Raw genomic sequence first — 15,328 nt, forward strand, 5'->3', positions numbered from 1 at the left:
AAAAGGAAAAAAAAAAGAAAAAGCAAGCAACAAAAAAAAATCTGAAAAGCAAAGCACATGCAGGCATAGGCATTTCTACATTAACTAGTAAATTAGTTCACTGAGCAAGAGGAAGGAGGGAAGATTTTAGGCTGTCATTGAATCTTGCACTGAAACAAATATAACAAACCTCAAAGTGATGGTTAAGAACAACAAAATGAGCTTTATAAACAAAACAATACAAATATAGCAATCGATCGTAACAACAGTAAATCACAGCCCTATGTTGTACCTCATGAAGCTGAGGAGTCAGCACTGTAAGATGACAGGATACCTTTTTTTCCCTTCAAACCCCATTTTGAAAGAATAGATGTTCATCGTTTGAGTCTGAACTACTGACAAGCATGGCTACAGCTAGTCTTAGAAGTGCATGAAACATAAGGAATGTAAGCAAACAGTAGAAAAAAAGAAAAATAGCCATGATAATTAACAAAGCATCTCTCTCCTGCAAGTCTGCCACCAAAAAAAAAAAACCCAAAAACATTATCAATTCCCACTACTAAGGCTTTTTCACCCTGTTGTCCTCATGTTAGACTGTGATTTCAAATAACAGTATGTTTCTATATACATGTAATACACATACATACATTGTACCTATAGACTCTTTTCAACTAATTATTTTATTATCTTTACTGCCACAGCTCCCACCATGGTGATATGTTCTGTATTTCCTCTGAAGAAACGTGGCAAAACAAGAAGAATGTGTGAAGATGTACATGAAATGATGCTGAAGTTCATCATACACACTGAAACCTGAGAAAGACTTTCTTGAACTCTGAGACTGTGGGACAGCTTCCTTCAGTCTGAATTTACAACTGGGCATACTTGAAGGATAATACATTTCCCGAATTCTAAGTTTGAGGAAGAGATACATGGGCCCCTCAAAGTGAATCTCACTCTTCACCCAAAGCAAGCTCCACCAGACAGAAATGGGAAGGCCAGACTCCGATTCTGTTCTGCCAAGAGCTCTGCAGTTTATCAATCCGCCCTATTTCTGCCAAAACGTCTCAGTCCTAGCAAGCACTGCCATGCTACTCAGCATCAGCAGATCTGTGGCAATATGGAGATTAGCCTTACTGTGCTAGCCTTAGTTTCCATATCAAGGGCCTTCTGGTTCTAGCAGGATAAAGCTAGAATCTTAGTTACAGTTTCCTTGTATTATCCAAACTCATCTTCAGTTAAAGGCGGGAAGATTGAGGTTGGATATCAGGGGAAAGTTCTTCACAGAGACAGTGGGGAGGTGCACAGGCTGCCCAGAGAGGCTGTGGATGCCCCGTCCCTGGAGGTGTTCAAGGCCAGGTTGGATGGGGACCTGGGCAGCCTGGGCTAGCAAAAATACAGAGCTTCAGGGCCCTGCATGAGGTAGGGGGGTTGGAGCACTTGATGACCCTTGAGGTCCCTTCCAACCCAAACCATTCTATGACTCTATGATTATGTGTAATAAGTAATTGTTCTTATAATGTGGGAACTCAAGTGAAATCTGTACAGCAGCACAAAGGAAATGTGTATATCATAGAAGCAATGTCTACGTCAATCCATAAGGGAGGGGACATGCCAGCAAAGGGTCAAAACCCATCGGCTCAAACACGCTGTAAACTCTTCACCAGCAGCTGAAATTACCTTCTCTCATTTGGGACACACAAAATTATTTTCCCTTCTAAGAAGATACACTTCTCTAATGATTAAGTATAATGAAAAGATTAAAAAGCAAATAAAATATTAAATCTGAATATGAAATACTCCCTCTTTCAAAAAACAATGAACTGTATTTGAATCATATTGTTAAGAATTAAATTGGAAATTTAATCCAAGTTTTATTGTAGATCAGAAACATTTGAATTCTTGGTCAGATAAACTTAATTAAAAACACTCACTTCCACAATACTTCGAACAAATGAATTACATCAAAGAGATTCATTAATTATATTTTGGCTTTTAATTAATGCCCATTACCACACAACACTGAAGAAAGTTCTATTCACAGCAATAATTATGTGCTTTGACAGAAACAGGAAGTTTCATTCTCCATCATATTCCTGAGTACTCAAAACTGAACAACACAGCTGCAAGTAAATTAGAACAGAACGAAACACAATGTCATCAAGGGTCAGGAGATCTCACTAAATTACCACTGACTGTGTTCTGCAGCTGAACTCTTTATGAAATACACTGTAATTGCAGCTATACAGACCTGTACTTTCATTATAACATCCAATGTGATTTTAGGGCTGTGAACAACATTTCATATGTTCGGACTACGGCCTCCCTCATAAAAACAAAGAAAAAAACAAAAAACAACAGAACCCTACAAAAAAACAAACCTTCAAACAGACCCTTTCTGAGCTTTTCTGAACACCAACCACTGTAGTAACAAGCTAACAAGTACCATGGGATGGAAGACAGTTGAAAGGCCACAGTACCCAAAAAAGAACATGCATCTGAACCCAGTTCTTTCATTTTTCAGTGTCATTTTAGAAAAATCTCTTCATATAATTAGAACAAGCAAGCCACCTAATACGGATCATCAGTATCTTCATGATGAGAAGGAAGCCCTTCATTTCACCTAACTGGAACTTCCCACAGAATGCATTCTAAAAGAATGCATACAGTAAAACAAAATCAGTAAAAGCTTATTTCCTACTCAACATAATCTCACCAATCATTCTTAAACCTTATCTACCAGTCATTCCTTGACTTCACATTATGGTTATCGACACAGGGCACTGCTGCAAAAAAACCTGATGACTTCCAATTTATTCCATTCAGACACATAAAGTATCCCCAGCACTACTAAAAACATGCAGATGTTGAAAAAACAACCCGTTTTTCATGTGAAGATTTATTTCAAACTAGATAAATGTCAGATTAGTAATCACCTAACTTATGTGATCGTTCTTTTTGAGACTGCTCCTACAGGAGAAAAATAATGAAAAAGATGAAAGCAGAGGTGCTGCTCCCTGGTATAAATCTGACAATTACTTACAGGCACGGGGGGACAACCTGTGTATTCCATGGGCAAACACTGCACAGATACAACTCTGAGGTCAGCACTGTAACAGCTTTGTCGTGCTGGCAGCTACAAGCAAATGTCTCTGATCTGTGAACTGCACTCAGGAGACACTGAAAAGACGATTTGTCCCATAATGGAATAGGGTAACAAGCAGATGGGAGACAGCCCACGAAATAAAAATCATAGGAAGCCACTGAGATGCCATGCTAGGTGGACAGAGGGCTCTCATTGGGCTGCTTACGTGCAGCTAGTTTTCTTTTTATCACAGATGTACTTGTAGAAGCCCCTCTTGTTGTCCCCATCCAGATTTATAAAATACTTGGTATTTCATACTGGAATTGAATAATTATTCAAATATATTAGTAATTTTATAAATAGATTTTGAAGAAAGAGACAATCAGTCATCCTAATGCACAGAACAATAATTAAAAGAAAACAAATCCAAAATGAGAAAACTGTTCATTTGCACAGATTTCTCTGTCTCTGGTGAAGGCCAAAATTATCTTACAAAACTGAGGCAAAATATATTCACGGAGTGCAGAGACCCTTTTCATGCTCTTTAAATGAAGGTCCATAAATCCATTAGAGTGATTTTTTTCTTCTTCTTAAAAGAGGAACAGAACAATCCAAAAAGGTAGATTACAAACTAAGGAGAAAGTGGGGAATGTTGCCATCTGTGGGAACTGGCTAACGTTGGCACATCCACAGAGTAACCACACACTTCACAAAGCATCTAATTTAAAGCAGTGCAGTCCTGCAGAAGCAAACACTGCTGCAATAAAGGAAAGCCACTGTGGCTCCAACATTAGTTTTACCAAGGATAGGAGCCACAATCCCTAATCCATGAAAATAACCCAGCCATTTAGCTTTGCTATACTTAGATCACTGGTAGAAAGTTGGGAAAGCATCCACTTTCACAGATCACGTACCCAGGGGGTCTTCATTTTCATACTACCCTTATTCAGGACAATTTTCACTGATTTCCACAAGGTGCTGATCTGTGCCTGAACTGAATAATCAATGGAAAGTAAGAAAGCAAATTGGGCCTTAAAACAAAATGTGCACGTGATTTCCTTACCAGAAAATTACTATTCACTTCACAGAACTTCAGTTCCAGCTTAACGCGTGTTTAAAGCACGAGGCAAAGATTATCAAAGTCAAAGCAAACCTTTACAGACTCCATGTATTTTTTGAAGACAGATCATTAACTTTACAAGTAACTTGTCCAATTCTATTACAGGCACTAGAAAGATGTCAAGTACCTTTTCATTTTAAAATATAATCTCCAAACCTGTGAACAAAGTATATTAAGTTAGCATCACAGCTTGGACTTTGCATTACTCCTCATTCCTAAATTGTAGTTTAGCTCACTTCTATTTGCATTACTCACACCATGTACTGAGATGTTCATGGCTCTATCTATCTTCCACACAGAACATACAAAACTGCTACTACTTCTAAAGCTGTTCTGTTTTTGTTTTTCAAGAGGATACATGTCTATTCTAATACAGGCATTTACAGTTGGGGATCAGCCTTCATGTTTTCCTAAATGGGCCTGTTCCAGTGCTCTGCCATTCTTACAGTAAAGAAGTTTTCCTAATGTTTACATGGGCCTCCTTGTCTTGTCACTGTGCACCATGAAAGAAGCCTGGCTACATCCACTTGACTCTCATCCTTTAGATATGGATAAGCACTGATAAGGTTCCCGTCAGTCTTTTCCTCGTCTCCAGATGGAACAGCCCCAGGTATCTCAGACATCCCCCATAAGGGAGCTGCTCCAGGCCTCCATCATCTCTGCAGCTCTCTGCTGGGCTCTCTCTTGATACTCCCTGTCTTTCTGAGAAGCCCAGAACTGGAGCAGAGGGGGAGGATTCCCCTTTCCCCCCTTCCCTTAACCTACCACCTACGCTCTTTTAAATGCACCTCATTTTAGACTGCAAATGAACTCCACTTTTAAAAATTTCATGATAAACTATGGTAAATTGTTAACTGAGAAAATAAATTTAATTCTCAAGACAGCACACAGTATGAGGAAAACGATTCTTTTTAAGGGATTGTGTTTCTTTACTTCAAGATAACAGAGAAGAAATAATCAAACACTTTCTTCATGGTAGCTCAATGGTCCATTTTTTGTTCACCTGTATTTCTCCAAGATCTGCCATGCCTACATAGAGAGCTACCTAAATAACTAAATAAGTGACTAAGAGACACTCAGAAACCTTCCAATTTGAATGTCTTATAGTTTCTTGCTTTTATTATATTTTAGTCTCTTCAGAACAAGAAAGAACCAATTTGACTATATTTTTGAACCCCTAGCTATTGTATGAAAACACAAAGAAATGTGCAAAGTTAAGAAAAATATTAAATGATCAGCCTAAAAATTCCAAAAACTAAAATTAGGAATAGAAATGAAACACTAATTTGTCACACTGACATACTTTTTGATGAACCATTTCTCCCACAACCACACGACTGGAATAGAGAGCAGGATGGGATGGAGCAGAACTCTATAGACTTGAACATACTTTTCAATGATCAGATTTAATCTTAATCAAACCATAACAACTTGCATCAGATAGTACTTGCTCATAGAAGAAAACCATTAAATTATTTGCAACATCATTAAAATACTGACCATGAAAAAATTTGGAAGCATGATGGAAACAGCTGTTGCATGTTTTTCTATGCAGTCAGCTTAAGATGTTAACATACTTTAAAAGTATTAGCCAAAATACTAGAATATACAAAAAAAGGGAGAAGTTGGAAGACATATTGTTTATATCAGCATTTGTTGATGTTTGTTAAAAATATAAGAAAAATTTTATTTTTCTCTAAGCGTAATCCAAAAGAAACTGTAATTCAAACTACAGACTCTTTTGATTAATTAATATGATATTACTTTCCTGAAGAAATTAACTAAACACTCACTTGGAAGTATAAATGCATACTTTATTCTAAGGATTATACTAAAATTCTAACTAATAATTGCTTCATAAATATATAACGAAACGTTCTGCATGCTTACCTGTCTTGACCTGGGTCTTCCAGGAGAAAATTTCCTTTTGGTGATGGCTGGTTTCCCCATGCCAATTTTTGGAGTGACTGATATGTAAGTCGTTGGGAGAGCACTTCCAGCAGTGGAAGGCAGTGCTGGTGGCTGAGCGTGCTGTACTTCTCGTGCAGAATGCAAGTCCAGTGAGGAAGATACATTTGCCTTGCTTATGTTAACTGATGGGGGAAGCGAGGGGTAAGTCTCAGCTGGTGATTTTATGGGTTTGTCTGCAACTGGTGAACTGTTTGTAACACCTTCATTTACAGAAGCAGTTTCTGCTCCTAGAAGAGCTGGTGTTTCTGACTTTTCAAGGGTTTCTCCTTTTTCTACCTCTTTTTGCACTTCTGTTATTTCCAGTTGTTGCTCTGCATGGATACAAACACCTCCTTTGCTTTCAGCCCCTTCTATTTCTGGCAGCACAGTTGTGGTCTCAGGTACTGAAGACAGAGACCGAGAGTCTACCATGGCTACTTCTGATACCTCAGCACTACTCTGTGGTAGCTGTGTCTCTTCCACTTGTTTGTCTAACTCCTGCTGTGCTACTGCTTGAACACCTTCCATCACTTCCATCATTTTCTCAGTATGACTGTCACCAGATGCTGGTGTCTTTTTAGGAGACATTTCCATTTCAGCAGAATTAACTTCATTAGAGACTTCCGTTCCCAGTTCTGTGGTCTTTTCTTCTGGTGATATGCCTGTAACTAAGTACAAACATATTAAATGCTCAGTATGATGATGAACAACATACATAGTGTACTGGTCAACAAGCGTAGCCGGTACACATCACATACAGCAGTATTACCTTTTTGTGAATTTTATATGTACCTTAGAACATATTCTATAAATATCTTTCATTGCACCTATGTTTGAACAGTGAGAACGTATGCTAGAAACACAGAATAGTACAATTTCTTTTTTTCTCTTCTACATCATAGCAGAGTAATTCACAGATATGCCATTTTCAGGAATAAACTCAAGCTTTTCCCTACACATGTTTCCTACAAAAAGGTGCTGAGGCAAAACAAGATTATATTAAGGTACCATAGGCAGCTCCTCAGCTACTAACAACATACAGAAAAAATTTCCAAATGCAAATACCAGGAAAGCTCCCATCGCTTTATTGCTGTGAGTCAAGTTGACAGATGAATAAAAGTTACAGTAAGCAACGAGTAACATTGCTTTAAAATAAAAAGTGCATTCAGTAGACCCTAGATTAACTTTTGAAGCAAACATTTCCAAGTAGCCAGCTAAAATGGCCCCTCCTTTTTCATTTCTGCTTATTAAAGATATATGCTGGTATAAATTTATTTACTTCAATAATCTCTCTCAACTCTTCCAAAAAGCAAACAGCTGATAAGAGGAACACTACATATATGAATAAAAAACATTTCCCATTTCCTTCCTAGAGCTCTTCCAGACTTCAGGAAATCACTTGAAATAAAAACAGTTTACATGGTAATGTCCTAAAGATTTCTTTCACCAGTATTTCTCTGGCTTTCTATGCAACCAAACACCTTTCATTCACAACTTTCGTTGTGCAGGAGTGGCATGGAGGAGTCTTGTATCTATTCCACAGAGGACCACATTGTTTTTCTCTGAATTTGGCTTCTAATATCTTCTTTCAATGGACTTCAATTCCCTTACCAGTTCACTTACCTTCAAATGCCCTTGCACTCCCAGATTCACATTGCTACACAAACTCCTCAGCCACTACATTTCAAAGTCTCGCATTTCATCATGAATGTGTCCTCCATTACAAAGTTTTCAGTCATGGCTTTTGTACCTACTACAGGCTATGATACATAATGTGGTGATCATAGCTAACCTGGGAGATAATTTTTTTTCTTTGGCTCTACATTTAGGTTTCTTGATTTCCCTTAGAGCAACCCATTTCAAACACTGAGCTTGGCTGGATGAGACACACTTGAATGTTCTTCACCATTCCCATCAATCTCTAACACGTTCAGATGACTTGACCCAGAACCCATCCCAACTGTACTTCTTCTTATGGCTGGTACTGGCTGTGTGACTGTAAGATCCATTTCTTCCCAGAGTATAAGTGATCACCTACTGCAGCACACCCTATCTGGACGTCCTTTACCAAACACATTCTTTAACTATAAGACTCCAGTGTACAAAAACATTCTTCCCACTTAAGGAGAAAGCCACTCCTGCCAAACAATTACACTGATATTCTCTTACACAAATTTTCTGAGGACTATCTTTGTCTTGAATAGGATACTATTTCAACAAAAAAGTTAACGCTGTTGCTTAAGAGTTCAGACAGCGGAACATAAACAATTTGTTTCCAACTGCTTTCCAGGCATTTTTTCTCTTTACTTCATAATTCAATTACCAGAAACTTTCTTGAATGAAAAAGGGCTCTGAACACAGCGGTGGTATTTTCTCAGACTGGAAAACTCTTTCTTACCATCTGTGACACATCCAACAGCTGATTCTTGACCAGAGCCATTACCAATGACGAGTTGTTCCTGAAATGCCACATCCTCTCCACCACTTTCCATTTCCATTTCATTTGTACAAGCTTAAGAGTGAAAGGAAATAGTCAAAATCAATACGGTGTTTATTCCATTACTTTGGCATTGGTAGTTTCTGTCATAGCATGATCTTCTGGCTAAATAGAATGATACTTAACTATACGATTGGAGCTAGGGCACATCAGCTCAATGAGAAGGATAGGGAGGATACATAGTACCCTACAAGATGAAGCCTTCTTCTCATTAACATGAAACTGTTTAATGTCTTTCAGACAGTGGAAAAGGGCTATGGAGCAGTTATATATGTCTAACACAGAAAATATAATTTAGATATTGTCATAGACTCTGCCACATTATCTAAGCAATACAAAAGGTCTTTTATCAAATTCCACTTTGCAAAATTCAACAGACCCTGTGGGATGAAGGCTTCACACTTTTTTTTTTTTTGTAAATACTGTCATGGTTCATGGCAGAGACACGATGTTCCATCTACTATCAGCACGCAGAACACCAATTCCCAAACCATTTTCTGAACTCCAACTACACGATAGTAGATTTTACCACTTTAGAATAAACACACTTTTTTCTGTGAGTTTCCCATATTAAAATATGAAACTGCATGGGAAAAGGCACTGCTGAGTGCTGCTTCACTTGACAGTATTGTTAGAGAGCACAAACAGGAAGCACATACTTTTTTCTCATGTAAAAGCTTTTTCAGTGAAGGAAATTCATTAAAATGCACTAGACAAAGCAAGAGCAGGAGAGACAAATATGCAGTAAGTGCTAGCTCAAGAGGGACTGATCTTTCATGGACATTAGCATGAAAAGGGTAAATGAATATAGCTTTCTGTTCAGGAAGCCAGGAACTACAAGGTGATGCTACTTTTAGTACCCAAGAACTATTTGCAGACTCTGCCAACTCTAAAGTGATATTTTAACCTTAAGGAAATGATCATTTAGATTGGCTCCAAAACCCAATTCCAATGTACAAAAGTGCTCTCCTGGGCATAAACTAAGCATGACTGCACTGATATAGTTGCCACAGGATTACTCCTAGTACTTGAGATAACAATCCTAGTCTTCTTCTAGGGGTAGAAAAGTATGCTTGACAGTGTTTCTGTAGACCTAAAAACCATAAAAGAAATATTACTTTAAAACTTCAGCCTTTTAACTAAACCTTTAACTTACTCTAAAGTGTTTGCAGTAGAAGACTGAGAGTTCAGATACAATGCAGGCTTCCTCCTAAATCATCTAAATACCATCTGAGAGTCCAAGAGTTTCTAGTAACCTTGGACATGTTCACTGACAGAGCTCTTCCATCCATTTGCATGCATGTACCCACAGTCACTGCCTGGGATCATTATCTCTTTCATCATTTCTTTACTGCTCACCAAAGGTGTACACTTACACAAACTGGCTAACGTCAAAGATAATGACCTGCTTATGCAAAACTTCAGTCTGAATGCATAAAAAGCCACAGCTCTTCTGAAGTCTAAGAGTTTACCACTGCAGTGAAAAATTACTGGGCTTTCAAAAACAGATAATTATGCAACAGAGCTACTGATTTAACAAAAGATCAGTGCACAAGCGTTGATCTTTATGCATCAGAAATGCACAAGGCAATGCAGTTCATCTGTCACATTTTACCTTGCTTCCACATTACAGTGCAATTGCACTTCTCTTAGGAAACTCAGCTTGTGTGAGTAGGTGCTATCCAGCAGAGCACATGATATGAAATAAAGGAGGGCTTTCAGTTAAGATTTCATTACACAGGTTTTGTGGATAACTCACTACCACTCAGGATCAAGAGATTCAAACTCTCTCTGTATTTCCTTACTGTCACAGAGTACTTGTAAAAAATACTTTATACTTTTCAGCAACTTCCTTTTCCACCTTTTGTTTGCCTTGTCTGTGTAGACAAGAAGCTCTCAGAAGGCAATTAATAATCACATACTGTTTTGAAAGAGGACCCCAATTAAAAGCTGCACAATTAAATGCACCTGGCCCTTGAACACAGTCCAGTTCCCACTCCTGCTTCCTCCCTGGACATACTGAAGCAAATGGGCAGTACGAAACAGTTGAGTATCTGTGTAGAGTGACACAGATAAACTGCATGTCACCAGAAACATCTGTCAGAAGTTGGTTTATGCCTGGTAGACAGGAGTGTCCCGAAAGACTTGTCAAATGAGTCAATTTGTGAACTGTAAGCACATGAAAAAAAAAGCTAAAGAAGTTTACAGCTACGTGTTGTGATAGCTGGAAGTAACCATAATGCTTGTTTGCTTGTGCATCAAATACAGGATCCTGAAGCCAAAGGGCCAGAAAGCACACTGAGAAGACAGAATGGCTTACATGGGTTACATGAGAAGCTATTGCTTAGTAAAGGAAAGGATGAAGTCTACAGAATCTGAGTGGCTGGTTCACAGAAGACCTAGTGAAGCATCTGCTAATGCTTCTGACATTTGTATTTTGTAAATGTAAGACTGCATTTGATTACCTGCTACGCTGTCAGGTTCAGGAATGAGTTCAGAAGTATCCATTACATCACAGGACTGAGTCTGATCCCCTTCTCCTTGTTTACAAAGAGTACAGATGTAGTCTTTCAGCTGAGACTCCAATTCAATACCTGGAGATCTGTCACATTCTGTGTGAATCCACCTGGGGAGATTAATTCAGTTTGTTATTTTTGTAATAACAATATAAAATATTTCAGCACTGTTTTCCATTTCTCTAGGGAAATAAAAAATTTGAACCAATACCAGGAAGAATTCTGTAGAAATAAAAATGATGTATCAGTCTGTCAAATCATTGAACAAGCACAAACATGAAGACCTACACTGCTGCTAAAGCCATTAACACACTACAATATGTAAAGCAGTGTGACAATGCTGTACAGTAAGGAAAAATGCACTGAATATGTAATGGTCCACACTCTTAAAGTTTCTCAACAGCTTACTATTAAAGTTATAAAAAATTACTGCTGCTGTAGAAAAACAGACAAAATGTAACAGAGCACACATACTTGAAAATTTTACAAGAAACCATGAATACTAACTTGTTTACAAAAGCTTATACAATGAATAAACATGTAAAAATTAAAACACTGTGCTTATAAAAGTTAGGATGATGATCCTTCTTTTCTGTAAAAAGCAGTGTATGTTTCTCTGCACACTTTATTATCTGTCCTTTCTTGGTAACAGCCAATTAGATCTTGAAATAAGACTAATTTGTCTGTTGCATTTAGGGTGGGAATATCAAGATGTTACATAATATACAACAGCAGTGTGCATCACACAAAGTCTGCACCTTCCACAAAAATACATCAGTGTCATCCAGCTCACTATAAGCTTTAGGCATTTTAGTACAATTTAATGAAAACTATAGAACTCTTACCTTTTGCACATGTGACAGTGCAACATATCTTTCTGGAAGTCTTGGAGGCACAGTTTGTCACAGAAAGGACATGACAAGTTGTCTTGTTGCTGGTAACAACTGTCACATACCAAACAATTATGGTGCCACTGACAACTTGTTCGTGTTCCACACTCAGCACATACTCTACAGTTCTAAAGATCACAAGAATTTAGTTCATTATGATGTTTCACAATGTGCATTAACTGACATTTTCCTCTTCTGAATTAAATAAGCTTTCTATCTTTAATAACACTTATAAATTAACTGTGATCAGGTAACAAATTATGAGCACTCTTGCAACTGCAAGAAGAATTTTCTTGCACTACGGCCTTACCTGAGAGGAATATTTCTTATCTCTGTCTTCTTATAACTACCATAAATTGACTATGAAATTACATTTATCTCATGTACAGGGATTTGCCTTGTTACTTTGAAACTATTGTTATTATTTGTGCTTACTCACAAAGTCACTGACTCCAATTTCACCTCGCTCTCCCCAAACCCAAAGGAACTCTGAACTACAGAAGAATTGCTCTTCTCAAAAGCAAGGAGTGGTCGAATATAACCAGTCTCTAAGGATAGATTACATACAATACTTTAAACAGCTTTCAGTTTACATATAGTTTATTTTATATCACGAGAGCAGGTATCATTAAGCAGAGGTTATTCACTCCTCCTGGATCCTTCTCTTTCCCTTTTCCCTCTGGAGCTATATAATTGAGATTCCTTCAGAAATTGCAAGGTACATTACATGGTAACAGCCATCTGCAATACATCTAGTACAATATGTGTAGCAAAATCTGGTTCCTTGAAAAGACACAGAATTATTCTGAAAGCTTTCAACTTACTTTACATTTCCAACCATTTGTTGGTACAGAATCCATAACTGGTTGTAGACAGAAAGTATGGTACCCTTTGTCACATGTATCGCACACCAGCATCTTGTTGTCTTCCCCAGAATGTCTAATAACAAAAACAGAGGTATTTTAAATACTATTGAGACAAGCAGTAAGAAAAGATCTGTTTGATAAAAAGTCTAAACAGAAAGGTAGATAGCTGAAAGCATGATAATATAGGAACATCACTTACAAATGGCTCTGTTAAAGCATGAATTAAGTATACCATGATTACTGCAGAAAGCACTGAGCCATTTGTACACATGTAGGAAGATTTATTGGCTTTTCTGTGCTGCTATCAGTTCAAAATCTAAACACATACTTTATTTCTGAAAAAAAAACAACATACATTTCTATTTGTTCCTACAATCAGTCTAAATACATCTTCCCCCTCCCCCCCCCCCAAAAAAAGATCTCTGACTGGCAAAGCTTCTATGTCAATTCATATAGATTTTCTTCTACTTTTTCAGTAGAGAGTTTGCTAGTAAATACTGGTACAACAGTTTTAGAGATACATTTTAGAACATGCATAATCCTACCCTCATTGCTGGCATTTGCTGTCTAGCTGTGTGTGATTAGGGAAAGATCTTTAAAGTAAGGGAACCAGAACGCAGGCAAATAGTGAGTGTTCTGCTTGTTAACCAAGCACTGCCTTATCAGGTCTATGAGGTAGTAATGAAGTGGCCTTTTTCCAGGTTTCCAAATTGTTAAAGGCATTACATTAAACAAATTTTTAATTTGGTAAATTGGAAAAAAATCCTTCTATATAAAAGATGATGAAATTACACACTTTGGTAGATCTCTAAAAAACCTGCCACAATGATGAAAACTCTGGGAGTATAACATGTAGGAAATGCAGCTCAGTTCTCCTCTTTAGAAAACAGATCCCAAGACAGGGATTTGACTAGTTAAAATTAATATATAATGACAGATCTTTCAGAACAAATAATTACATCTTTGGAAGAAAAAATAAAGAAGGGATAATAAAATAGATGTTTTAGCATCAAAGCACATCTAAGAAGTCTCTAAGATCTAAGAACTTCCTCCCCTCACACCCTTCAAGTCTTACTTACTTGCAGTTCTGGCACACCTTGCAATCAGGACACTGCCAACCTGCTCGTTTTAAAGGTGTAACTTGTATGTCTAGGCACATCCCATGGTAGTGCTGGCCACAGGTCGTACAAAAAAGTTGATCTAAGAGGTCTCCAGGGCTGTCACACACTGCACAATTTGCTTCTTCTTTTGCTACAAATAAATCATTTTCCCAATTATAATTTAATTTAAAATTATTAACAATTCTATGAACCTAACGAAGCCAAGAAAATCTTCAGTAGTTCTTATGCTTACAAAATTTGATCATTCTTCCAAAATTCAAATTTAATTAATTTACTTAATAACTACTCCTTTCATTTGTTCTTCCAATATATTCAACTAAACTTCTCAGAACAAAAGTACATTCATTTTAAACCTTAATAAGTCTTAACAAAAGAAACAGGCTTACTCCATTTCCCTTAATGTAAAACAGAGCTTGAGGACCAATTCTTAGGCGGAATGAGTACAAAATAAAACTCCTAGGAGATGTGAAACTATTATCTATCTGAAATGCTTGCAATACACATGCTCTAATTTGAGGTAGGGCAAGTAGGCATGCCTTGTCCTTCCTGTAAGCATGTGGCCTCCACAAATATATCTCATTGACACCTGTCAAGTAGCAATATAGCAGTTCCACTGCTAAATCTCTGGCAATTACAGCTGCATTAAGCACGCTCATCTTCAGCTCAGCTGCTAAAAACAGAGGTGGTTCACCAGAGCTATCTTGTGGAGTGCCTGAACGCGTCCTGCTGGAGCACTTCAGGTCACGGTAGCTATGCCTGGCAGACCACAAGTCTCCCTCCTGTGCTCCCAACGCTCCCCCTGCTGGTCTCAGTTACAAACCAGGAGGGAAATCTGCATTGAAGGCAGCGTGAGCAGCAGTGAGGATGAAGAGGTCTGCGATAAGAATGAGTGGCAAAACTACACTTACATTCTCTTCCCTTCTGCTGTTTGAATAAATAATATTAAAAGGCAAAAAGCAAAGTTCAAAAACACTTGAATGAATTATATTTCAGAGTCTGAATGGAACAGCACCAAACAAATCTTCCCTTAGAACGAGCACAGAAAATGGAACTAGAATATGCTCCCATACACTGTGATCAGCAGAGCCAAGTGCCCTGTCTGCAGTGGACATTCTTTAATCCCATGAAAACCTGTGAAGTACAGCGTAAGCTGGTTTGCAAACAAGCTTTTAGGAAGCACAGCAATGCTAATACAAATAATTTTTTAACATCACCACACAATACATCCTAACAGTCTTTTTCAGGAAATATCAGCCTGCTAGGAATCTTCACAACTACACTTCTGTTTCTAAGACAAACGTATA

At 37.8% G+C, this 15,328-nt stretch overlaps 1 protein-coding gene across 9 annotated transcripts in view; it reads right to left on the reverse strand.

The window, feature by feature from the left end:
* The window catches only part of KMT2C (lysine methyltransferase 2C), a 140,565-nt gene that overhangs the window by 72,617 nt on the left and 52,620 nt on the right, over positions 1-15,328 (reverse strand). For all 9 annotated transcript variants that reach the window (XM_010712382.3, XM_010712383.3, XM_010712381.3 and 6 more), the window contains exons 7-12: positions 13,983-14,154; positions 12,862-12,976; positions 11,993-12,165; positions 11,097-11,257; positions 8,533-8,646; positions 6,075-6,802 (exon numbers count right to left, since the gene is read on the reverse strand). In XM_010712382.3, the coding sequence (XP_010710684.1) occupies positions 6,075-6,802; positions 8,533-8,646; positions 11,097-11,257; positions 11,993-12,165; positions 12,862-12,976; positions 13,983-14,154 (1,463 nt within the window). The remainder of the gene's footprint in view (positions 1-6,074; positions 6,803-8,532; positions 8,647-11,096; positions 11,258-11,992; positions 12,166-12,861; positions 12,977-13,982; positions 14,155-15,328) is intronic.

This window comes from Meleagris gallopavo, chromosome 6, assembly GCF_000146605.3.
Source record: "Meleagris gallopavo isolate NT-WF06-2002-E0010 breed Aviagen turkey brand Nicholas breeding stock chromosome 6, Turkey_5.1, whole genome shotgun sequence".
In the NCBI taxonomy this organism is placed as follows: domain Eukaryota; kingdom Metazoa; phylum Chordata; class Aves; order Galliformes; family Phasianidae; genus Meleagris; species Meleagris gallopavo.